At 51.3% G+C, this 25,950-nt stretch overlaps 2 protein-coding genes across 3 annotated transcripts in view; both read right to left on the reverse strand.

The window, feature by feature from the left end:
• The window catches only part of LOC144731553 (procathepsin L-like), a 429,171-nt gene that overhangs the window by 385,430 nt on the left and 17,791 nt on the right, over positions 1–25,950 (reverse strand). The gene's annotated exons all lie outside the window — the stretch shown is intronic.
• Positions 11,498–24,960, reverse strand: LOC144731550 (procathepsin L-like). 2 transcript variants are annotated; one of them, XM_078612683.1, is made up of 8 exons: positions 24,850–24,960; positions 23,854–24,021; positions 22,814–22,936; positions 19,476–19,637; positions 18,149–18,373; positions 15,343–15,508; positions 14,589–14,694; positions 11,498–13,083 (listed from the first exon to the last, which is right to left on the reverse strand). In XM_078612683.1, exons 2-8 carry the CDS (start codon positions 23,986–23,988, stop codon positions 12,984–12,986), a joined length of 1,017 nt encoding a protein of 338 aa, XP_078468809.1. In that variant the 5' UTR covers positions 23,989–24,021; positions 24,850–24,960; the 3' UTR covers positions 11,498–12,983. The 2 variants fall into 2 exon arrangements, with proteins under 2 accessions (XP_078468809.1, XP_078468810.1); XM_078612684.1 differs by lacking the exon at positions 14,589–14,694.

A 25,950-nucleotide genomic window follows, 5' to 3' on the forward strand; every position in this document is an offset into this window, starting at 1 on the left:
AGCATCATGACTAACTCGGGTATTGAAGTCACCCAACAAGATGACTCTATCCCGATGGGCCACTTTAGCTAGCACCTGTGACAGGTCATAGAAGGCATCTGACTCATCGGCCTTGCCTGCATCCCTCTACGGATGTTCGTCTTCAGTGGGGGCATAAGTAACCACGACCACCACTCCTCACCTCTGGTTGATGGGAAGTCGAGCCCAAAGTAGTCTGGAGCTTACCACTTCCCACACCTCACTGCCACGCCCCCTTCATTCTTTTATTCAGAAGAAGAGCCACACCCTGTTGTTTGGCAGTCTCCTGCCCCGAGTAGAGGACTGTCCACCCCTCATGGTGGCAGGAGCCAGAGCCGTTCCATCGGACCTCCTGGATACCACAGAGATCCAGGCGGTACCGTTCCAGCTCCTGACAGAGGAGTGGCAGCCTCTCCTCCGCAGTGAGCGTTCGAACATTCCACGTGGCCACACGTAGTGGTTTTTTATTGTTTCTGGAGGAGCCCCGAGGGTAAGGATTCAGTCTCCTGGCTCCGCCAAATGGGGTTTGGCCAGGAGACATCATAGACGCATGTCCTCCCGGGGCCTCCGTCACAAGCTTATTTATTGAATTTTATGGTCGTGGTTTAGTGGTAATTAATTGAAGGTGGAGGGGTTACCAGTCCCTCGCACCCGTCCAGAGCCCCCATTAATCGTCACACACATTAACATACAGACACACACGCCTCAGCCACTTCTGTCACTGAAAAAGAGGCCATTGTCAGACGCGACTTGAGTCGAGTAAAATTTAGAAACCGTCTGTTGCGAAGTCGAAAAATCTCCCTTTCAGTACCCGATGAGTGTACCGAAAATGCTCGCAACCTTTACGTTCTGACCTTTACTATGACCTTCAATGCACTATATCCATTGCCGTTCTGGTCAATCAATTATTTAAAGTGATGGCATCAGTTTAATAGATTTGATCCGTAAAGCTTTTTAATCTGTCTAGATTTAATCTAAAAATCAGTGATGTGCCCTTCACCTCCGATTAGCACGGTCGGCTACATACGGCGAGAAAGAGATTCAACGTACATACGCACATTTGACGTGTTAACTACAGCATCAATTAGTTGTGCTCTCTGCGGCTATGCTGCATTGCAACTTGTATCGAGCCAATCTGTGGTCGCTTCTCGTGTTAAATGTGTTGAGGTCAGAGACATCTTTGTCGTTCCTGGGGATTTGGCCGTTGGAATAAAGTTCACGTCGTTCCTAAAGTCACCAATTTGGCGTCTGCACGTCCATTTCCCGAGATCCTTTATTTTTAAATTAAAGGTAATAATCATCATTTGAACGCCTGCTGCGCTTGCTGCAAACTCGAGTAGACCACTCAACCTCTCCCAATCCGCAATCACCAAGGTCACATTTACCAATCAGCCTCTACTTGTCTCTTGCACCATTATTTTGCAGTCCAGTCGCCCCGTTACGATGCTGTCATTTTAGTGATCGGGTTATTTCCTCAAGCATGTGTTTTATTTATTCCTCATTGTGGCTTCTCGTTGGGTCGTATACTTGAATAATAGTTAACTTGTAGTGTTTCGAGACTCCTGAGTGTAATTCTAGGAGACTAATAAACGTCTAAAGCATTTGAACCATGCAACTTTACGTCGTGTTGCTGGAGAGACTGAGAATCACACACCTCCACAATTCGTATCGGCTCTCCCTCTACGATGGTAAAAGTCGCTCCTATTCGGAAGTATGGCGTTGTGCCCTTTCCATCTCACCTCGCTGACTTGCAACCGTGTTCCAGCTCATTCCTCTCAATTCTTGTCTGGGGCCGTCCATAAATGACGTCACTCGATTTTGGACGATTTTTGACCCCCCACCCCTCGTCACAGGGCGTCACAAAAAGTCAGACCCCCCCCTCTCAAATATGACGTCACAAAACTCTGCCCCTCCCCAAAAAATAAAACATGCTTCAAATCGCTTTAAACTATTGTCATTGTGCGTATTTAATGTGGCGCTGCACTCTGATGTTGTAGGAGAAAACATTTATCAAAAAGTCTATTTAATTAAGTAGAACCTGTTGTCTATAGTTATTTAAAGTTGCGCATTTTGATGTGACGTCACATTTCTCAAACCCCCCCCCCCCCCCTCGTCACACATCGTCACAAATGTCAGACCCCCCCCCCTAGGTGCGTGACGTCATTTATGGACGGCCCCTCTCCCATTCATCGGTATTTGATTCTTCAGATACAGCCCACACATCGCGTGGGGCAAATGGTCAAATCAATTGATTCTCAACAACGCTTTTACACTCTACATTGCCTGCAAGCAACCTGGCATGCAAATTGTAAAAACAAAAAGTAGATGATTACACGCACAAGTTCCACGCTGTGTATCTGTGCGTAAGAATCAATTGCCTCATGGTCATGCCATGGATGGACTGTCCCCTGCCAAGGGAATCGTGGAATTTCCAACCATTGGTTCGAGGCGTGGCAAGACAACGCGATCTCTGGCTGAGGGTGACACACGCGGATTTATATTGACATTGATTACCCATTGTGATGATTTTCTAAAGAAAAATCCGTCACCAAAACAGCATAACCAAGGCTTTAGCAAATTAATTGTTCATATTGTTTTCCAAATGAGTTACCTTTAAATACAAAAAAACTGTACACAGCACACACTCTCTCTCCCACTTCAGCAAAACATGTTCTTGCTGTGGTTTTCCCACCTGATGATGATTGCTTGTGTTGCAATCGAAACGCCGTGATTAAATTTATTTTATTTTATACCTACGTGACTTTACCGAAAGAACAAAAGAGTATGTACACAGCAGCCACAAGATCGTGCTGTTTGCAAATATGAACTGCATTTTTAGACCGGTTTATCCGGACCGGGAGGTAACTTTGTTTCCTTCTTCCAAACAGCCAGGCTCTAGAGCAAGACTATAATCTGATCATCACAATCACATTGTAGCAATGCATGCGGTCGCTTTGCATCTGTTATTGACTGACCAATAGAACCAGAGGAACCCACATTTGGGCTGTGCTCGTGTACGCGCACGTGTGTGTCTGGATTGTCGTGGGAAGCTGTGGGTTTTGAGCGGCTGTTAGCGCACTGTTGCTATTCAACCTAGCGACGTGAGTTTGAGTCCCGACCAGGGCGAGCCCCAGTGGACGAGTGATGCTTGGACGAGTCTCGGCCCGGAACGAGTAGCTGCTGTAGTTTGTAAAAACCATGACAGATGCTGACTAACAGCATTTTTTTTCCAGCAGTATAATGCTATATATGAGGGTATTTATCTTTGTTTTGTGTGCGCGTGTGTATTCCAGGTTCTGGACTAGATGTCCAAGTCACTTGTTTGTTCCAGTAAGTGCTTTCTTCGATTACATTTTCGTTGGGAAACCCCACAGGGCAACAAATATTTACTGTATATGCCTTCAAGGCTGTTTCAATAAATCAATAAATACATTTAGAACGCAGTGAATGGGAGAGAGATAAGCTGCACGCGGCTTACACCATCTAATTATTGACATCAACAATTAGAGAGCTACCCTTTAAACAATGTTTACATCACGAACACAACTCAATACGTTCGTCAATAACCCTGCTGCTTCCTTAAAAGCAAAACAAATATATAAAATAGGCAACGTTTCGGACAATCGCCCTTATGCATAGCACACGTGGTCATCGAAGGGCCATCACCCGAAACGTCATCTATTATATATTGTTCCTTTGAAGGCAGTGTTGTTGATGAATATGTTGAGTTTGTTGTTGTTGTTCTTTGTGCTTGTGTGTCACTGTCAACGCAGCAGCAGCAATTTGTGTAAATCACAGCGGTACATTTGTAGAGGAGTAGAGGAGAGTGGTGGCGTCGCGTGCGCTGTCCGGTGCTGTGACATCACGGGACGTGGGGTCGCACGCGCCGGGCAGTGCACGTGACGTCTCGCCTCAGAGGGTATTTAAGGGAGACCCCGTGACGTAAGCGGGGTCACTGGAGGAACGGGGATAGTGGAAGGGGTGAAGAGGGAACCCTTATAGTGATACCTGTTAATAAACCCTGGCGGAAGCCCCTAACTCACCTCCGTCTCCGAGTACCTCCGTCTACAACAGCAACAACTACTTAACAACTGGTGTCAGAAGTTTACACCGTCGCCAACATGTCAAAAGCGGGCGCACGGCGTAAGAACCCACCGGCACATGACTTGGAGGGTGCCGAAGGCGGAGAGGAGGCTCCAGCAGTGACCCCGGAGCCCGGGACCCCGGTGACGGTCCCCATAGAAACGAGCGGGCCGGAGCGAGAGGATTCGGCTGCGGGGAGTGCCAGCTCACCGCCGCCGCCAGAGACGGAAAGCGTCCCCGCAGCTCTGCTGCACCAGCTCCTGCAGGCGGTGGGGCAGCTGACCGTCAGGTTGGCCGAGGTGGAGGCACGGACGCAGCCAACCGCCCCGCACTTGAGACGGGAGCAACTGTCAACTGCCAACGTTGAAAGCGCCGCCGTTTTCCCAGCGACCGCTCCACCGGAAATGGCCGTCATGTTGGCTGCGACGCAATCCGCGGCGGCCATGTTGGCTCGGGAGACGTATGCGGCCGCTACTACGGCTGCGACGCGGCGGGCGGCGGACTTGGCTGCCATGGCGACCGCGACGCCGCGTCTCTCCACCGACGCGGCCGGGGTTTCTCGGCACGCCGCTCCTGCGGGACCAGCCGCCGGCGACGACGCGGCCCTACATCAAGCTGCGCCCGCCGGGGGGGCCCCGGGTAAGTACGCGCGTGCCGTCCTCGCCGGGCCGCCGGGGTGGGCAGCGGCGGCTGCCGCTGCCCCGTACATCGCCGTGCCGCCGGAATGGGCCGCGGGTGCTGCCATGGCGACCGCGACGCCGCGTCTCTACACTGACGCGGCCGGGGTTTCTCGGCACGCCGCTCCTGCGGGACCAGCCGCCGGCGACGACGCGGCTCTACATCAAGCTGCGCCCGCCGGGGGGGCCCCGGGTAAGTACGCGCGTGCCGTCCTCGCCGGGCCGCCGGGGTGGGCAGCGGCGGCTGCCGCTGCCCCGTACATCGCTGTGCCGCCGGAATGGGCCGCGGGTGCTGCCATGGCGACCGCGACGCCGCGTCTCTACACTGACGCGGCCGGGGTGTCTCGGCACGCCGCTCCTGCGGGACCAGCCGCCGGCGACGACGCGGCTCTACATCAAGCTGCGCCCGCCGGGGGGGCCCCGGGTAAGTACGCGCGTGCCGTCCTCGCCGGGCCGCCGGGGTGGGCAGCGGCAGCTGCCGCTGCCCCGTACATCGCCGTGCCGCCGGAATGGGCCGCGGGTGCTGCCGCGGCTCCACCTGTCGCTGCGCTCACGGGGCCGGCCACCGGCGATGCCGCGGCTCTGCACCTCGCCGTGCCTGCGTCCCTTGTCATGGATGACGCCGCGGCTCCGTGTTATACCGCCGCGTCTTCGGCGTGGCCCATGGAGGCTGCAACGCCGTGGTGCCTCGCCGCGTCGCGAGAGGTTGCGGCGGCTGCGGCCGCTGTCCCGCACCTCGCTGCGCCGGCGGGGTGGGCCGCGGGGGCCGCCGCAGCTCCGTGTTATACCGCCGCGTCTTCGGCGTGGCCCGGGGAGGCCGCAACTCCGTGGTGCCTCGCTGCGTCGCGAGAGGTTGCCGCGGCTACGGCCGCTGTCCCGCACCTCGCTGCGCCGGCGGGGTGGGCCGCGGGGGCCGCTGCAGGCCCGATTTATACCGCCGCGTCTTCGGCAACGCCGTGGTCCCTCGCCGCGTCGCGGGACGACGCCGTGGCTTCGTACGCCGCCGCTGACAGGTGGGTCGCGAAAGCGCAGGTGCCTTCACACCTTGCTGCGTCTACGGCGTGGCCCATGGGGGCCGCAACTCAGCCACAATTCGCTGCGCCTACGGCGTGGCCCATGGGAGCCGCAGCACCACCGCACCTTTCCGCGTCTTCGGCGTGGCCCGCGGGAGCCGCAATGCTGCCACCGCCGCACCACGTCGCGTCCGCCGGGTGGCCCGCAGGTGCCGCTTGGCTTCCACACCTCGCGGCGCCGCGCGGCCAATGGCAGCGCCGGTTACCCGACGTTGCGCCGTTTGTCGCGCAAGGGGGCGACTGGTCGGCCTTCCAGGACCGGTTCGACGCGGCATACATGTCGGTCGGCTGGTCCATGGAGGAGGCCTTGCCGGCGCTTCCGACCTGCTTGGACGAAAGGGCTCTGCAGGCCTTCAAGTCCATCCATCCGGCCAATCGGGCTACACTCCCGGCGGCCTATATCCAAATGGCCAACGTTTTTGAGCCGCCGTCCACCGCGCAGCTAAAGTTTTCATTGCGGCGGCGGGAGGAGGGGGAACTGCCGCTGGCCTTCCGCTGCTCGCTCCTGGCCCTGGCACAGGCTGCATACCCTGACCTGTACGGCAGGGCACTTGATTCTATGGCCTTGGGGAAGCTGCTTGACCTGGCAAGGGAGCTAGGAATTGCTCTGTCGATCAACAATGATCGGCAGATCACATCCTTGGCGGTCGCCGAAAACATTCAGGCGCACCTCTCCCTCCGCCAACGGCCTCAGATGGCGGCGTGTGCGGGGGTCCCGGTGCCGGACGGGGGGGTCACCTCTCAGGGGGTGGACACCCTCGCGGCCCTGGCGGTGCCCGATCGTCGAGGAAGGGGGGCGGGTGGTCGCCGTCCGGAGCAGCGGGGGCGGCCGGGACCTTCCCGTCCACAGGAGGCGGACATGGTGGCCTGCTTCCGCTGTGGTCAGCGGGGCCACATTGAGCGGGGCTGCCGGAATGCCCCGGGGGCCTTTGGAAAAGGGACTCCACCTTCTCCTAGACCCTCCTTGGCATCGGGTCCGGGGCCCCAGGCGAGTCGCGACGCATCATCTGCGCGGCCGCTCCCTTCACCTCATGCATCTAGCGGTGCTAGGACCCATCGTCATGGGGTTGTCCTCGAAGGGTCGGGTGCACCATCGTCATCACCCCCTCAATGGCCCAGACAGACCCGCCACTGGGATGCACTTGCGCATAGGATGGTGGCGGCAGCTGCCGGCTCCTCAGCGGTGGCAGGATATGTGCAAGGGGTGCACGTTCGCCTCCTGGTGGATACGGGGGCATCGGCCACCATTATTTCGGAGGCCATTTTTGGGCTGCTACCCCGCAGCGTGGGTCCGTTAAGGCCGGTTCGCGGGGCTTGTGTCGCCGCGAACGGCGGCAGTTTGGGCATCTTGGGCCACGTTGTAGCGTCGGTTCGGGTTGACGAGATTGAGTTGGCCGGGCCGATTTTGGTCTCCAGGACCTTGGCAGTGCCATGCCTCTTGGGGACCGACTTTTTGTCTAGGATGCCCATCCGAATTCTCGTTGACCAGGGCTGTGTGGAAATGCCGTCAGGGAGGCGGCTGAAATTCCTACAATCGCCTACCGTCCTGTCTCCCTTGGTCGCCGGTGTACGGGCCTTGAATAAAGTGCCGGTGACCGTACCACCGGCGTCACAAATCCTGATACCCCTTAGGTTGCGCAAACCGCTCGAAATGGGCTCCACGGAGACGGGTATCCTCCTGTCCCCGTCAAGCTACTTTTCAAGGACGAAGGGGTTGGTGGGCGCCTTGACAGCCGTGTCGGGGGGCCAGGACCTTTTTTTGCAGGTCCTCAATTCGGGACCCTTGCCGGTCGTAGTCCCGGCCGGCGCCGTTTTGGCACACGCGACCCCGGCTCCTCCACCCGAGAGCGCTGCCCCGGATGGAGGGGTCGTGGCGGGCGTGATGCGCACGGGGGACCCCGACGCATCATGGATTGCCACGTTGTGCGACGAGAATGCCTCGTTGTCCTCCGGGGAACGTCGGCAACTCCGCGACCTCATCGAGCGGTTCACCGATGTATTCAGCCAAAGTAAGTTTGATCTGGGTCGCACTACTCTTTTGGACCACCACATAGACACGGGCGACGCGGCCCCTATTCGACTTAATTCCCACCGCTTTAGCCCAGCGGAAAAAGATCATGTCCGCTCGGCTGTCGAGGAAATGTTGGCGGCGGACATCATCTCCCCATCTACTAGCCCTTGGGGTGCCCCCATTGTGCTAGTCAAGAAACGGGACGGGAGTCTCCGGTTCTGCGTCGATTTTCGTAGATTGAACAAGATCTCGGTGGCTGATGCATATCCATTGCCTCGCATGGATGATTCCCTGGACGCCCTCTCGGGCGCGCGGTTCTTTTCGACTTTAGATTTGCTCTCCGGCTTCTGGCAATTGCCACTGGATGAGGCCTCTAGACCCAAAACAGCGTTCCACACACCCCAGGGGTTGTTCGAGTTCAATCGGCTTCCTATGGGTCTCCATTCGGCCCCGGCCACCTTCCAGCGTCTCATGGAGATGGTCTTGGCGGGGCTGCAGTGGGAGTCTTGTCTAATCTACTTGGATGACGTTATTGTTTTTGGCCGTACGTTTGGCGAGCACTTGCAACGCCTTGAGGCGGTGTTCGTCAAAGTGCGTGCTGCTGGCTTGAAATTCAAACCCCAGAAATGCCACTTGCTACAACCATCGGTGAGGTATTTGGGACACATTGTTAGCACGTCAGGTGTCGCCACGGACCCGGATAAAACGGCTTGTGTCCGGACGTGGCCGACTCCCACATCTGTCGCGGAGGTGCGTAGCTTCGTTGGCTTCGCATCGTACTATCGCCGGTTTGTCCGCGATTTTGCGACCATTGCGAAGCCACTGCACGCCCTTTCCGCCAAAGGCCAAAGGTTTCACTGGGGCGCGGAGGAGGAGGCGGCTTTTGCGGCGCTTCGCACGGCCTTGGCGGATGCGCCGCCCTTGGGGTACCCGGATTTTACGAAACCCTTCCTGCTCGATACCGATGCCAGCGACACGGGAATTGGGGCTGTCCTGGCCCAGGTGGTCGACGGGGTTGAGAGGGTGGTAGCCTATGGCAGTCGCGTTCTGTCCTCGACGGAACAGCGATATTGTGTGACCCGGAGGGAACTTTTGGCCATAGTTTATTTTGTTCAGTTGTATAGACCATATTTGTACGGTAGGCTGTTTACGGTCCGAACCGACCACGCGGCCCTGCAATATTCGCTGAAGATTAGTCAGCCCTCGAGTCAGCTGTCTCGCTGGCTCGAAGTGCTCCAGGATTACCCCTTTGATGTAATCCACAGGAAGGGGACACAGCATGGAAATGCGGACGGTTTATCCCGATTGCCGGCAGGCGGTGGGTGTGCTTGCGCCCTGGGCTCTAGCCGTTGCAAGGCCCCAGGGGACGCCGCGGCCCAGTTGGTCGCGTCGGCCGAGGCGGACACCCCTCCAGGTGCGGCGTCGCCCGCGGATTTCGGCCTTGGACTTCCCCGGGAGGTATGGTCCGGCTTGCAGATGGAGGATTCCTCTCTGCTGAAGCTACGGCGCCGTGTCGGACATAAGGCCCGGAGCTCAGCTTCGTCGGCTGCCCCGGAGATCGCCGTGCATGACGGACTACTCATGCGTTGGGATGCCCAATTGGAACGCTATTGTGTGGTTGTGCCCACTAGCCTGCGTGGTAAATTAACCCGAGCCATTCACGAGAAGCTTATGCACCTTGGCTACCACAAGACCTTATTGACCCTTAAGCGGGACTATTACTGGCCGGGTGTTGAAGGTGACGTGGCACTGATTTTAAAGGGTTGCCACGACTGCGCGCGGAGGAAGGCCCCAGTTGTCCGGGACCGGGCCCCGCTGCAGTCCATCCGGGTTTCTCGCGTTAATGAGCTCGTGGCGCTCGACATTTTGGGGCCATTCCCTGCATCCCAACGGGGCCACAAATACCTCTTGGTGGGCGTTGAGTACCTCACACGTTGGCCCATGGCATGGCCTTTGGTCGATCAGTTGGCCTCTTCTATCACCGAGGCCTTCGTCCAGGGGTACGTGTTTGACAAGGGCGCGCCGGAACAATTGTTGACTGACCAGGGGCGGAATTTCTCGTCTAGGTTGCTCAAGGAGGTGTGTGACCTCCTTGGCACCAAGAAAATCCGCACCTCGCCCTACCACCCCCAGTCAGACGGGATGGTAGAGCGCTTGAACCGCACCCTTACGTCCATGCTGTGCCACCAGGTGAACACGTCCCAGTCAGACTGGGACCTGTTCGTCCCGGGGGTCTTGGCGGCGTATCGGTTGGCCCCTCATGCCTCCACGGGATTTTCGCCTTTTTATTTGATGTACGGTAGGGAACCGGAGCCCCCGGTGCACGTCCAGATGGACGTTGGCTCCTCCAAGAAGGGGTCGGCGGTGCCGACCCCTTTGAAGGTCGCGCTTGACCGGCTGCGCGAGGCGCGACAGGCCGCTGCCGAGAATTCCGCAAGCCGGCAGGCGGCTAATGAGCGGCTGCCCAAACACCAGGCAGCTGGCCTCCCGTGGATAGCGGGTCAAAAAGCGTGGCTGCATTGTCCCCAGGTCCCCGTTGGCACATCGGCCAAATTGCATCGCCCTTGGCAGGGCCCTGTGGAGGTTGTGGAGGTCCGCCGGCCGCAATGCGTCCGGATTCGGTTCGGTCGCCGGCAGTGGATAGTGCACCCGTCCCGGCTCAAACGTTATGTTCCATCTACCCTGGGGGATCCACCCCCAATTCCGGAGCGGCCGGCTGATGATGTGTCCGGCGTGCCTGACCGGCCGGGTCTCGCTGACGGAGGTGACGTCCGACCTGTGTGTGTGCCCCCAGGCCCCTCCCGAGTGAGGCCGACAGAGACCCCCCGGTCACCGGAGGCCACGGCGGTGGGCCTGTTGCCCGCTGACGGGCCACCTGCATGGGAGACGGACATCATACGGGGGAGCGGGCCAGCAGCACATACCCGCTCGAGGGGGATGCGGCTCCGGTGACGGCCCTGATGGCCGTTCAGCGGGCCCAGCCCCTGGCGCCCGTTCGGCGCTATCCGGCGGATGAGGCCTTCGGGGTCTATTTATCTTGTTTTTTGTTGTTGCTGTTCTGCTTGAGGGGCCGTGCTGCCCTAAGGTTTAGTTTCTAGCAGCCGGTTATACCTTCAGGAACTCGTGAATATTCGGTCTTCGGTCCGGTGTGGGGCCCCGCTTGCGGGGTGCTTGCAGCCGGGTCGGCTGTTTTTTTTCACGGGGGGGGGTGATGTAGAGGAGTAGAGGAGAGTGGTGGCGTCGCGTGCGCTGTCCGGTGCTGTGACATCACGGGACGTGGGGTCGCACGCGCCGGGCAGTGCACGTGACGTCTCGCCTCAGAGGGTATTTAAGGGAGACCCCGTGACGTAAGCGGGGTCACTGGAGGAACGGGGATAGTGGAAGGGGTGAAGAGGGAACCCTTATAGTGATACCTGTTAATAAACCCTGGCGGAAGCCCCTAACTCACCTCCGTCTCCGAGTACCTCCGTCTACAACAGCAACAACTACTTAACACATTGATGCCTGCAGGCGGTCATATATTCCATCTTGGAAAATGTGAGTTTTACTCAACTTACACAAAACACAAGCAAGACCATTTTCAGGAGGACTAGTTGAGTTATTGTTTTTAACTCACGATGTCAGTTGCATACCCGTCAACCCATACGCGTTACCCGTATAGCAAATGAAAAAATACAATTACTTTACTATGCCAGTAAAAAAATTGTGTTTTAATATTTACGTGTTTTTTTTATTTAGGGCCCCTTTATAACATCATGCTACATGCCCCGCACTAGCTTAATCCGGCACTGGTGTCACTGTCAACGTGTTTGTAGACTTTTGCGAAACCGAGGCGCGTTGAATCGGTAACGCGTGAAGGAATTTCTGACTTGTGTCTGAATGGGGAATATAACGTCGGCGCTTGTGTAGCGTGAACACGACCCTGGACCCTGTCACAAATATTCTCTTTATTGTCACGCTTTGTGGTCTGAATCGAACGATTCAATGTTCACACTTTCTCAACACGTGGAGAAGGAAAAAAGTTACTTTAAATAAACAGAGGCGACGTAAATAATTCACATTTACTTGTTAAAAGACACCATTATGCAACTTAAAGTGGCATTGTTTTTATAACTTATTCTAAGCCAAAATTCAAATTATTACAATGAGTCCCCCCCCCCCCCTTTCTATTAGCTTGTCTTATATCTCCTAAGCGTGAGCCGAATGTCTATTCATAATAGAGGTTTTTTTGGGTTAGATTGCGTAAATATATAAATGTGTCGTTAAACCCACCACCACCCGACACAGCCAACTAGTAAGGGTTGTCACGTAAACAGAACGTGGCCAATAAGTCACTCGTACAGCACACCGGTGTGTTCTGGCTGTCGCCTGATGAAGCTAGTTGTAATTACTGGCGAAACGTCGTACTCAGATTGTAAATGTTGTGGCTTGGCTCTCCAACACACCGGTGTAGTGCTGCATTGGTGACGAATTGGCACGTTCTGTTTACGTGACAACCCTTACTAGTTGGCTGTGTCGGGTGGTGGCGGGTTTAACGACACTTTTATTTACGCGATCTAACCCAAAAAACTATATTATGGATCATGTCGGTCGCGAAAGCCTCCTGCATGTTAAACGAATGTTCTTTTTTAGTCGTCTGTGCGGACCCCCCCCACCCACTACCCCTGGACTCGATTTAGTCTCAAAGCCCCTTTCCTATCCCTCTGAGTGGCCCCAACAAATCGCCTTTCCGGCTTTTATCCACCCGACTCCGACGTGCAATTCAGTTCTATCTCTCGTTTCGAAGCTTGTAATTAAGAACATACAAACTCCACGCAGAAAAGTGCCCGAGTCGGGAATCGAACCCGGGCCCTTCTTGCGGTGAGGCGCGGGTATTATCACTGCATTACCACCCTGGCGCCCTAAGTTTGGGGGTCACGAAATGAATCACGAATCTAAATGTGTCCGGTTCAGCACTCTGGTGCAATGGAGTCTCAGCAACAGCAGCAGGGTTTTCCACGTACTGTGAATAGACCCTGGCTCGCTTTCTCTCTCTCTCTGTCACACACGACTCCATGCGTGCATCATGAGAGTTATAATCGTTTTCTGGCTCAGTTGTCGTCACATCGCCGCCGGTTGTTGTTACACCAGGGGGTAGCTGGCCGCAGAGGCAATTCCACAGAGGTTGTTGAAATCTCGAGCCATGAGCACGTAGCCACCTTCTCCCCAGCCACTCCCCCAGCTGTGAGACACACACACAGGCACACACACAAGGCACACACACATGCACATACACACAGACACACACAAGGCACACACAGGCACTCACAAGGCACACACAGACACACACACAGACACACACAAGGCACACACACAGACACACACAAGGCACACACACAGACACACACAAGGCACACACAGGCACTCACAAGGCACACACAGACACACACACAGACACACACACAGACACACACAAGGCACACACAGGCACTCACAAGGCACACACAGACACACACACAGACACACACACAGACACACACAAGGCACACACACAGACACACACAAGGCACACACACACACACACAGCATGAGGATCGAGATACCCAGCTTAGTTTACAGACCAATGTGACAAGTGCCATTGTATGTATACTTATATATACATACAGTATTCTACAGTTATGTTGTCAATCCACTGCTGAACAGGGGTCTCCCTCATGCCGTACAGATACTGAGGGTTGTGTGACCATACTTCACCATGTTGGTCAGCGTGAGTTGCTGAAGGCAGAGGGTAGTCACAGATGTGGGAGCATAGTACGATAAAATAATGGATTCTTTTTTGCTGAACTGCCATCTGCTTTCCACAAGGTATGCCCGCAGCAGCCTAGATAACGCACGTTTTATGAGCGCTCTTCAGATTGAATCCTGCTTAGCTTTCAAAATCTGAGATTGAGGAGATGGAGTGCCTTCTGGGTGATCTGGTTATAGGCTCGCGGGTTAGTCAAGATAAACTCTTAATGCCACCACTCACCCAACCACCTCTTACTTCCTGCTGCTCATGTTGACAAGCACACCATCAGTATTCATACAAACATACCCAGTGAAATTATATTGTAATAATATATTGCATTCACAAAGCACCTTTCCATTGGGGTCTCAAGGCACTGTACATCACAAAACATATCAATAGAATAGGCCAAGGGGAGGAGCAAACTATGAAGACAGATATAAGTTAATTCAGATAGCTGAGAGGAAGCAAGATGAAAATATAGCCGTGAAGAAAGTTAACCGATTCACGAAAGTCAGATCCAAATTCGTGAGGCGATTCATGAACAGCTGTTTGCCGGTAAATGACCTGCAACGGTGGTTTTGCGACTCGTAACTTCTCCAATCGAGCCGTGACAAATTGCACAATCGGGCAGCTTTTCTTTCCACAACAACCACCACCACCACCGTATAGCCGACGAAAACACCGCTTTGAAAGAGGAACAACTTAAAAAATGTATTTTTAGAAAATCTCGAATGTGTTTGACAGCGGCTCATCAAGACTGACATGGCACTGGCCGTGGGGAATGTCTCTCCCCCCCACAACCCCCACAATCCCCACGCCGACTTTGTGGCCCAGTACCTGGGTCCGTCCACCAACCACGTGCGTGCCTAGAAAGGTTTCACCATCGGCACCCTCGCGTTTCATGGCTACGAGCGCTGCTCACGGCTGCCCGGGGGCCATCCCCTGTGTAGTGACGCTACCTGTTCTTCACGATCCAGAATTTCTCTCCCTGCTCATCCGCGCCGTAGCCCACGACCAGCACGGCGTGGTTCAGTTCGTTCGTGCACTGCGTGTCCTTGTAGATGCCTGCAGGTCACGCGGAAAAATGTAGGGCTCATCCATAATGGCAACACCGCTGCCGGCCAATTTCCGCGTATATTATTTCCCAATTGTGCTTCAATGTTGTAATATCGGTTGGCCTTTTTCTCTTCTGAAACTAAACTAAACAATTTTTATTTGACACCATTGGTACCTCATTTGCCAGTAAAAAAATATGACAATAGTTTTTTTACCCTTTTATCTGGCAACAAAACTGACACCTTTTTTTGCGAGGAGTCATGTTTGCATAGACCACGACTGCAGGTATTGTGGTCTATGCAAACATGACTCCTCGTAAAAAAAAGGTGTCAGTTTTGTTGGCAGATAAAAGGGTAAAAACACAATTATAAATTTTTATTTTACCAGGCAAGGCCCACTGAGCTATGTAGCTATTTTTCAGAAGCGACCTGGCACACAATTGATAGCTCAGTGAAGTGGCTTATTGTGTGGAAATGTATAGCAGCCAAATACTCAAAAACGCGTGATGTTCATTCTAAATGCAGAGGGAAAACCGGAGAGACACACACACAGCAGGCGTTAGGGTAGGGCTCGAACTCACAACCTCCTGTACACCAGGCGAGGTAGCTAACATCTTGCCGCCGTGGCGCCCCATCGCGCCACTTTACAATTCCTCACCGGAATGGTAGAGCTGGAAGGAGTTGAGACTGGCGTCGATGGCGACCGACACCGGACCCACGGAGGCCACGGCGTTCTTGAGGGCCTCCTCGTCGTCCTCGGTGACGTCCACGAAGCCGGTGGCCTCGGCGGCATTGCTCTCAGGGTCGTAGCTGCACAGCTCGTCCTGTGGCGAGCGCAGAGATTTACAATCAGGAGGTGGGGAGGAGGTTACCGAGGAGCATGGAGAGCCTCGGAGGTGTTGAAGTCACGCGGAAAATAGAGTGGCGGGGAGGGGGGGGAAGAAAAAAAATGAACCCGTAAAAACAAAGTTTTTCACTATAAATCCTTTATATGCGTGGCATCGGTTTTATTTTATTATTCATTTCTGTTTTTCTTGAGTAAGAGTTTCATTTCTATCACATTGGTATTTTAAATTAAATATTAATTTATTTTTCCTAAAAAGTGGAAAATTTTGGAATTTTCACGAAAATAAATTGTCACGCACAACGAGTCTGTGTGCAAAATGTCAGCTCGATTGGATCACGGGAAGTGGGTTAAAAAACGACCGAAAGATTTGCACGGTCGTAAGCGCGCAAGCAAGTGAACTTAATATAAAGGATTTAAAAATTACCGACGATCGTGAATATTTATCGATGCCGATGAGAGGTAAAAATTATAAAAAACGCGTCGCGACGTTAGAAGTGATTTGTTCAAGAACTAAACATATTCCAGGTTGAAATTGCGTGAAAATGGTTCGGTGGTCTGATGGGATGCATCCGTAACTCTTAACTTGCGGTAGCTGCATTAGTTTTGACCCCCAAAACCAATGAACCGTCACGTAAATTGTGGCAACGATCTATATGTAGCGATGTCAATCCACGTGCACGTCGCATCAGTTAAAAAAAAAACGTTCCTGCCAAGTGTTCCCTGGGGAATTGCAACACAACCGTGAATACGACGGCGTCGATGCTTCAATTAATCGTCCCATATTTCTGAGCCGCGGCTTGGCTCTGACCCGGCTCTGTCTCACGTGAGCCGTGGCTCAAAGCGCCGAACTCGAGCCAGCTCTGAGAAAAAACCCTCACGACGGCAAGTCCTCGTTTAAGCAAGTCCTCGTTTAACGAGGACTTGCCTTAGATGCGTTCCTGAAAAGCGCCGCGTTAAGCTGAAAACGCCTAAACCGAAAACAATTTCCCCTTGAATAGTGTAGCGATGACAAAGTTTGGCGAGATACGATGTGCGCAGACACGGCGAGATGGCGGGACAAATAACTGTGGGTATGCCGCCGCGTTACTGTATCATTCCGCATACAGTATCGTATTGCTGAGCCACGCAGTTCAAGAAAGTAGTTCAGCGTCGACCGCTGAGAAACCGCGTTATAACGGTGCACGTTTCGCGTTGTAACAGGTGGCAGATTCCGCGTTATAACGGTGCACACGTGGAAGAACCGCGTTATAGCGAAAACGCGTTGCAGTGTGAACACCGCCACATGTTAAGCGAGGACTTACCATACTTTAGATTTAAAACACAACATTTTATATGTTAAATACATACTGCATGTTTCAGCTACTGACGCAGGTGGTTTACATAATTACATTTCATATTCTGTGTTCAGCTAAGGCAGGGGTGGGGAACCTTTTTTCTGCCAAGGGCCATTTGGATGTTTATAACATCATTCGCGGGCCATACAAAATTATCAACTTAAAAATTAGCCTGTTATATTTGGCTAAACATTTAATTAACTCACCCCGAATGTGATGGCTGGAACTGCTTCTCTTTGGTGAGGCGTGTGATGTTAGCTGGTATTGATGATGTTGCTACTCGCAACTGCTTTTCCAGGTTTGCTCCTAGATTGATTGAATTTCGAGTCCCGCCTGCGGTTGCCTTGGCAGGGCCAGACCAAATGATTTCATGGGCCTTATACGACCAGTGGGCCGGACGTCCCCCACCCCTGAGCTAAGGGTATGTTTTTGTTTATGGCAACCAATGCTATTTGTAAAAAATGTTTTATTGCATTCACAACACCTACCACAAGGTCACCGCTCTGGAATCGTTGTATACAAGTACGACGTGAAACACCACGTTGAATCAAATCAGATTGATCTTAAGTGTTATGATTGGATCCACAGATATGAGTGTTGTGGATAAGAGGCGCTTGACTGTGGAATACAGATAGGTTTATCAGCAACTGTCCGAACAGTCGAGGGAATGTAACTCCGAACAACACCGCGTGAAATCTGATAGGAAATCATGCTTACCTATAATTGGGACAATAGATCACATTATTTTTTGACAATAAACCCAAATACTGACCTATTATGTGGTTAGTCAATTTAACATGTAGGCCTTCGCATACAATATTATATTAATAATACATCGTTTTTTTTAGTTAGATCACGTAATTATTAATGTGTAGTAACTAATTGGCACGTTTCGTTTACGTGAAAAACCTCACTGTCGGGTTATGGTGGATTAACGACACATTTCTATGAACACGCTCTAACCCAACAAAAAAACCTTCATTATGAATTACAATGGGGTAGACAACGAACACGTTCACAGTGAGGGTTCATCTTTGACAAGAGTCGCCCTCCTTTGACGCCATCTCTTGCAGCACTTCTCATCTCAACACAATTTCTGAAGGGCGCCGCCAGTGGCAGCTGCCCCTGCGCCACTAGGTGACTCGGAGTGGCTGGCCTGTGAGCGGGCATTCGTCTGCCAGTCGGGGCGGTGGCAATGATTCCCGCCACCGCCGCTGCTGCGCAATCCCCAAATTGAGCGATCGCGATTCGAGTTTTGCGGCCGCAACCCTCGACTGCCTCACCTGCGCCACGTATGGGTACGAGTCCTCCGAGTCGATGCCCCCATTGCTCACGATGTACTGGAACGCGTTGTCCATGAATCCTCCCCCGCAGCCTTGGTTGCCCTGGGGCCACGAGCAGTCCACCAGGTTCTGCTCGCTCAGCGACACGAGCACTCCCGCCTTGCGCTTGTGCTGCCCCTCGAGGGAGCCCGTGGCGCTGAACGCCCAGCAAGAGCCGCAGTCGCCCTGCGGAGCGGAGCGGAGTCCGTGAGACGATGCTCAACGGGACATTGGCGGTGCCGCATCACGCCAAGGAAAGCTCATTTGTCAGCGGAAGGGTAGGAGAAACGGAACGGACGGCGAAACGCGCTGACACGCTGTGGCAAGCGATGCGTGTGAATGAGTCCCCCCTTGGCCTTCGACTGCGCCGGGTTCGTAGTGCAGCATGCTAGCCGCTACGCTAGCCGCTACGCTAACCGCTCCCCGCACGACTGCCCTGCGGAACAGACAGCGAGATACGCGCGCAGAGACGACGCTCAATTTAAGATTGGAGCCACATCCCAGAAAACAATTATTCAGTCGTTTCTTTTTGTCAGCAGAATGGTAAGAGAGCCAGAAAGGACAAATAAACCCGCTGACACCACGGCATAGACACACGTTTGAATGAGTCCCCCGCGGCCTTCGAATGCGTGTGCTTGCAGAGGATGCAAGGAATGTCATGGCAGGATCGGGTGAGAGATTTGAACATTCAAAATGGAACGTGGCAAGACAGTGTTGTTGACCAAATCAGGGAGAGGAGGATGTGGTAGATGGAAAAGGTGAGCAGGAAGGAGACGGCCAGGTGACTGAGACAGGTAATGGAGTGGTACCCAGAGGTCAGTGATAAAGAGGAAGATCTACAGTCCAAAGGTGAGACACTTGCAAGAGCAATTCATTGCGGGTCAGGTGTCAACTTTGCAACAGCTCACAAATCCGGTAGAAAAGAAGCGATACTAAGATATGGTGACATTAATCTCACTGTACGTATGTATTATCCATAATAGAAGTGTTTTGGGATAGATCGCGTAAATATAAATGTGTCGTTAAACCCGCCACCACTTGACACTTAGTAAGTTTTGTCACGTAAACAAAACATGGCCATTTCGTTACTATTTCAGCAACATCGGTGTGTTGGAGAGTAAACCCACAACATTTATAGTTCGAGAACGACATTTCGTGCTCGAATTATGGATAGTATTGGTCGCGAAAGCCTACGTGTTAAACTGTATGCATGTATGTATGTTGAACTTCTTTCGCATCGTACGTAGCCAACCGTGCTGAGGGCCAATGATGACCTGCCGATCTTCACCTGGTTTTTGACATCAGTGACGTAGCCCTGTTCCCTCCAGTCCACGCTCTCAGGGGCTTCAAAGAAGGCGGCGGGTGCCATGAACGCGGAGCCGCGGGAGTCCTCGCCAGTGCCGTTCCAGCCTCTGAAGCCCAGCATCAGCTGCCGGAACTTCTCAGTTGTCTGCGTCGGACGAGCATTCGCAAGGAACGCAAACCCTCCATCGCTTCAACTTCCGTGTCAGATCAAGGCACATTTCAAGCCACCGCGTCTCTGTGTGCGCAAATGAGCGGAACTTTAATTACAAAAATAACAATGGGCATTCCGACATTGCTTTGCCTCCTTGTTTTGTTTGGTCTGAGAGGGTCCTCCTCTCGCTTCCTCCTCCTCCTCCTCCTCATCCAAGTATTCACAAAAATTATCAGCAAGTCTGCATCCCTGGTCATGCGGGGTCGGAGATCGGACCATCGTTTCTCTCGCTGCCAGTGAGGTTTCTCAGGTACTAATTGACGAGTGTTTTTTGATCATTTTACAAGGGGCTGAGGAGGCCATTAGAATTATAATGGTGAGGCAAGATGGCAGCACTGACATTGGCCTAAATGACCACTGAACTTAAATTTTGATTCTTTGCTAACCAGACCGAGATAATTACATCTTATTTGGTTCTTTCGGTTAAGTCACGTCTAAAGATAAAATAATAAATTAAATTAAATAATAGAATACGACGTTTCGATTGCAACACAAGCAATCATCATCAGGTATAATGAAATAGCGACATAATATCTAACCAGAAAACTATAGACAGACATATTAGCAGACAGATATCACAAGATACATACATAGCGAGAGCAACACAGTTGACAGAGAGGGGTGATCGTCTCTGTGGGGTGGCCTTAAATAGACAGAGGGGGGGGGGCGGAGGCAGAGAGAAGGAGGGGGGTTAGAAAAAATTAGCATATCAATGAGTGGTCCAAAAGAAAACGTGGTGCTGCGAGTACGATGGCACAGCAAGCAAGCCTGAAAATCAGGAGAAAGACACACTAAAATTAAATAACCTAGTAAAATATCGAAATGTAATGTAATACAACACAGAGGGTCGGTCAACACACAATTAACGCATAGCCTGGTTGATTACGTATTTCAAAGATTGCTAAGTTAGAATTTAAGTGTGAACATTCTAAAGAGGACACAGGCAGAGAAAACAAGTCGCCAGAGAGAGAGAAAAAAAAAGATAAGCTTAAAACTTCCCCGTAGAAGTGGTTCAATCTTAATTTTAGAACTTTCGTGACTGCAGGAATTATTATTTGGTTCTTTCGGTTAAGTCACGTCTAAAGATAAAATAATAAATTAAATTAAATAATAGAATACGACGTTTCGATTGCAACACAAGCAATCATCATCAGGTATAATGAAATAGCGACATAATATCTAACCAGAAAACTATAGACAGACATATTAGCAGACAGATATCACAAGATACATACATAGCGAGAGCAACACAGTTGACAGAGAGGGGTGATCGTCTCTGTGGGGTGGCCTTAAATAGACAGAGGGGGGGGCGGAGGCAGAGAGAAGGAGGGGGGTTAGAAAAAATTAGCATATCAATGAGTGGTCCAAAAGAAAACGTGGTGCTGCGAGTACGATGGCACAGCAAGCAAGCCTGAAAATCAGGAGAAAGACACACTAAAATTAAATAACCTAGTAAAATATCGAAATGTAATGTAATACAACACAGAGGGTCGGTCAACACACAATTAACGCATAGCCTGGTTGATTACGTATTTCAAAGATTGCTAAGTTAGAATTTAAGTGTGAACCACTTCTACGGGGAAGTTTTAAGTTTTTTCTCTCTCTGGCGACTTGTTTTCTCTGCCTGTGTCCTCTTTAGAATGTTCACACTTAAATTCTAACTTAGCAATCTTTGAAATACGTAATCAACCAGGCTATGCGTTAATTGTGTGTTGACCGACCCTCTGTGTTGTATTACATTACATTTCGATATTTTACTAGGTTATTTAATTTTAGTGTGTCTTTCTCCTGATTTTCAGGCTTGCTTGCTGTGCCATCGTACTCGCAGCACCACGTTTTCTTTTGGACCACTCATTGATATGCTAATTTTTTCTAACCCCCCTCCTTCTCTCTGCCTCCGCCCCCCCTCTGTCTATTTAAGGCCACCCCACAGAGACGATCACCCCTCTCTGTCAACTGTGTTGCTCTCGCTATGTATGTATCTTGTGATATCTGTCTGCTAATATGTCTGTCTATAGTTTTCTGGTTAGATATTATGTCGCTATTTCATTATACCTGATGATGATTGCTTGTGTTGCAATCGAAACGTCGTATTCTATTATTTAATTTAATTTATTATTTTATCTTTAGACGTGACTTAACCGAAAGAACCAAATAATAATTCCTGCAGTCACGAAAGTTCTAAAATTAAGATTGAACCACTTCTACGGGGAAGTTTTAAGCTTATCTTTTTTTCTCTTTCTCTGGCGACTTGTTTTCTCTGCCTGTGTCCTCTTTAGAATGTTCACACTTAAATTCTAACTTAGCAATCTTTGAAATACGTAATCAACCAGGCTATGCGTTAATTGTGTGTTGACCGACCCTCTGTGTTGTATTACATTACATTTCGATATTTTACTAGGTTATTTAATTTTAGTGTGTCTTTCTCCTGATTTTCAGGCTTGCTTGCTGTGCCATCGTACTCGCAGCACCACGTTTTCTTTTGGACCACTCATTGATATGCTAATTTTTTCTAACCCCCCTCCTTCTCTCTGCCTCCGCCCCCCCCTCTGTCTATTTAAGGCCACCCCACAGAGACGATCACCCCTCTCTGTCAACTGTGTTGCTCTCGCTATGTATGTATCTTGTGATATCTGTCTGCTAATATGTCTGTCTATAGTTTTCTGGTTAGATATTATGTCGCTATTTCATTATACCTGATGATGATTGCTTGTGTTGCAATCGAAACGTCGTATTCTATTATTTAATTTAATTTATTATTTTATCTTTAGACGTGACTTAACCGAAAGAACCAAATAATAATTCCTGCAGTCACGAAAGTTCTAAAATTAAGATAATTACATCTCTACACCCATGAATCTCTTTTAAGTGGGTGGATGCCCGCCTGGATTTGAACCCATCATATCTGCGCGTGTTGGTCTTAGTGGTTTAACACAATCTGTACGAGCTTATACGAGCCAAATCTATTCTCATGGAAATGAGGGAGGCATAGGGAAGGAGGAAACGTCTGGCTCACCATCTCCCCACAGAGCCACATCCGATGTCCTATGCGGTAGTTTTTAATCTCGTGGGAGCGAAGCGTAGAAGAGGTATGCGATGTCCTGGCTCACCATGTCACTGAATTGGTTCATGCCCATGCGCCAGGTGTGCTTGCCCATGGAGTGCTCCAGGTTGTGCATGGAGATCTTCTTGAGGTTCTTCTCCCAAATCATCCTCCTCCAGCCCTCCTCCTCCTGTAGCACAGCAGGCAGAGAGACGCGTCAAGGGATGCAATGCAATAGCAACCAGCACCGTGTTCAGGTGTTCGGCAACTCTCAACCGGGAACGAATCGACCATATTGAGTGGCTCTGAAGTAGGAACACCTGGCAACAAGGTTGCCTGCCGACTTTCTATCAGTAGCTTTAATAAACTCCAATTTTGGTTTGAGAGATTAACTTAGGTTACCATCTGTGTGCATACCTGTCAACCCCTTATCAGTGGCCTGCCTTATTACAGACCAATTCCGACCTTATTAGTCACCCCGTGCCCTTTATAAATCTCAACGTTCATCCTACAAAGTCCCATCACAAGGGAGAAACACAAACAAGTAGACAAAAATTTTAATGTTCTACCTGTATTGAAATGGCTGTACGCCGTATGGACCTGAAGACTCAATTTCTCTGTACAAGAACACGGAGTAAAACCGTATGGGTTGACAGTTATGTGTGTGGGTCCATGAAATTAATACCACTTTTGCGAGCGTTTCCAAATTCGGTTGTCTCATGCATGTTGAACTTTGTACGTAGCGAACCGCGCTAATCGGAGGTGCGGGGGAAGCACTCATGGAGAGACTGGCCATGAGTGCCCACTGACCATGAGTGTCCACTGACCATGAGTGCCCACTGGCCATGAGTGCTCACGGCTGCCACCGTCCCTGGGGCACCACTTCACTCTTTTACCAGTCTTGAGGAGGCAGCGGTGGCGATTTGTACACGACCCACTAACCGACCGACCTCTTCGTAGCAACCCTGCCGCATCTGCTCGCTCAAACGATGCGCTGGGGTACCGTGCTCATCTCCGTGGGCATCTCTGAACAAGGAGTCGCTCTACAACGCTCTACAACGCTCGTGCGGTGCGAGCGCATGGCCGTGCGTTGTGGTCGCGACCGACCTCGCCGTAGGTCTTGCCATGGAACTCCTTCCAGGACTCCCACTCGGGCGACAGCTCCGGGTCGAGGAGAGGCGAGGCCACGGCCGCGGAGATCACCGCCACGACCCCCAGCAGAGCGACGAGCAACAGCTTCATCTTCGTCTTCTTCTCTCTCCGACTCAGGACCGGCTGGGAGTGGCAGCAGCAGCGACCATACGGCGGGAACATGTAAAACCACGTACCCAAAGTAAAATATGAGACACCCATATTGTTCGTAACATCTGCCAATCTTTTTCCCTTTTTTGTTGGCAAAGAAGGTCCCATGATTTAGCTGCTCTCCCCAAGCTCTCATTACTCTGATAGTGGCATTGTCTTTGGGCTGTACGCCTTTTGGCATCCTCTGGTCTAACACCGTTTGAGACGAGGCTCAAAAGAAAGCTATCTGTGGTGTGGACCAATCAGTTTTAAGAACAATGCATTATATACTATCAGAGTATGTTTTTTGTTTGCATTCTGACCACAAGCATTGTGGTTAATGCAGCCATGATTCCTTATAAAAGGTTTCAGTAATGCAGACATGATTCCTTGTAAAAGGTTTCAGTTTGGTGTTTTAACATCTTAACACAACTGTTTTGTTGCAAAAAAAGGGGAAAAACCTATTATAATCTGCTAATCTGACAGCACTTTGATTAACAAGCCAGAGTCTGTCGATGAGATCCAGAAGATAAAACAAACGGTCCATTGTTTTTTTCTTGCTTTAGTAAAAAATTCTGCTTGATAATATAGGTCTGGAAAGCGAAGAGGCTGATGGAATAAAAAAAACACATATTTAGACTTTGTGAACACACAGCATGGTGGAGTTATGCTTTAATATTTTGCTTTGACCCGTAATGTTCCAACCCAACGGAATCGTGAGTTTGTGTAGCCAGAACTACCGTAGTTTCAACAAACAACAACTACAACAACAACAAAATACACGACAAACTTTCCGGCCTGTTGCGAAAGCGAGGAGGTCACCTTGCGGGCGAAGAGCCGACCACGACTGTTGATTGACGGCCGCGATATCTCGAGATCCTTCGCGATGATGAGACGATGGTGGCTGTCGTCACGCGCCGCTCGTCGCCTGCGCGTGACTGGGGTCTGCCTCCTCCTCCTCTCCCTCGTGACTGGGGAAATCTTAACACAACACAAAGGCTAAGATATCTCCCCACCCACCCATCCACCGTATAGCCTCCGCATGCTTTTTTGGGGAAAGTGCTGCTGTTAGCTAGCGCCCCTATGAAGCCCGCCACGGCACACGAGGGGGTGGGTGGCCAGCACCACGCCCGGTCGCCTTTGTCTCCCGAGTGGCGATGTTTATACACCGCACCAAGTACTCGTTTCAGGGTTGAGTCACACTCACTCTCACACACGTGTGTGCGTACATAACATACCTGTCAACCCCTTATCAGTGCCCTGCCTTCTTCTTGGTTATTTCCATTCTACGTGACTTTACCGAAAGAACCAAGAAGATGAATCCCTGCAGTCACGAAAGCTTTAAATCGAAAGTGCCCTACCTTATTACAGACCAAGTCAGACCTTATTGGTCACCCCGTGCCCCTTTTAAATCTCAACGTTCATCCTACAAAGTCCCATCACAAGGGAGAAACACAAACAAGGACCTGATAATTCAATTGCCTGTACATGAATACGGGGTAAACCGTATGGGATGACAGCTATGAAGTAGTATAAGAAGAATAAACATCGCAAGTGAATTTAGTACTCACACACACACGTGTAATGACGCCGTGCTGATGCCCGGTAGAGTTCCAGGGGTTAGTCTCCCGGGGGTCATCCTTACCGGGTGTCCGAACCACCTCGACCGGCTCCTCTCGATCAGGAGGAGCAGCAGCGGCTCCACTCTGAGGCTCGCCCGAATTACCGGACTCCTCACCCGATATGATTATTGTTTAAAACAAAAAATATCGACACGGATAGCAATAGTCGCATATAACAGACGTGCGAATAAGAGGAATTCTCCCGTAATTAACTCATTCCAGTGGAGTGCTTGGTTCCAAAATGAATTTCAAACAGAAAACTAATAAAAATAAAAATTATTATAATTCTATACTCTTTGGT

Source organism: Lampetra planeri, chromosome 39 (genome assembly GCF_965212315.1).
Source record: "Lampetra planeri chromosome 39, kcLamPlan1.2.h2, whole genome shotgun sequence".
Lineage (NCBI taxonomy): Eukaryota > Metazoa > Chordata > Hyperoartia > Petromyzontiformes > Petromyzontidae > Lampetra > Lampetra planeri.

Excerpts from the sequence above, each read along its gene's own strand:
- LOC144731550 (XM_078612683.1), bottom strand. The coding sequence starts at position 23,988 with ATGAAGCTGTTGCTCGTCGCTCTGCTGGGGGTCGTGGCGGTGATCTCC. Across the intron at positions 18,374-19,475 it reads TCACTGATGTCAAAAACCAG|GGCGACTGCGGCTCTTGCTG; the intron begins GTGAAGATCGGC and ends TCCGCTCCGCAG. Across the intron at positions 13,084-14,588 it reads TTCTGGATCGTGAAGAACAG|CTGGGGGAGTGGCTGGGGAG; the intron begins GTAGCGTCACTA and ends TGTGTCTCACAG.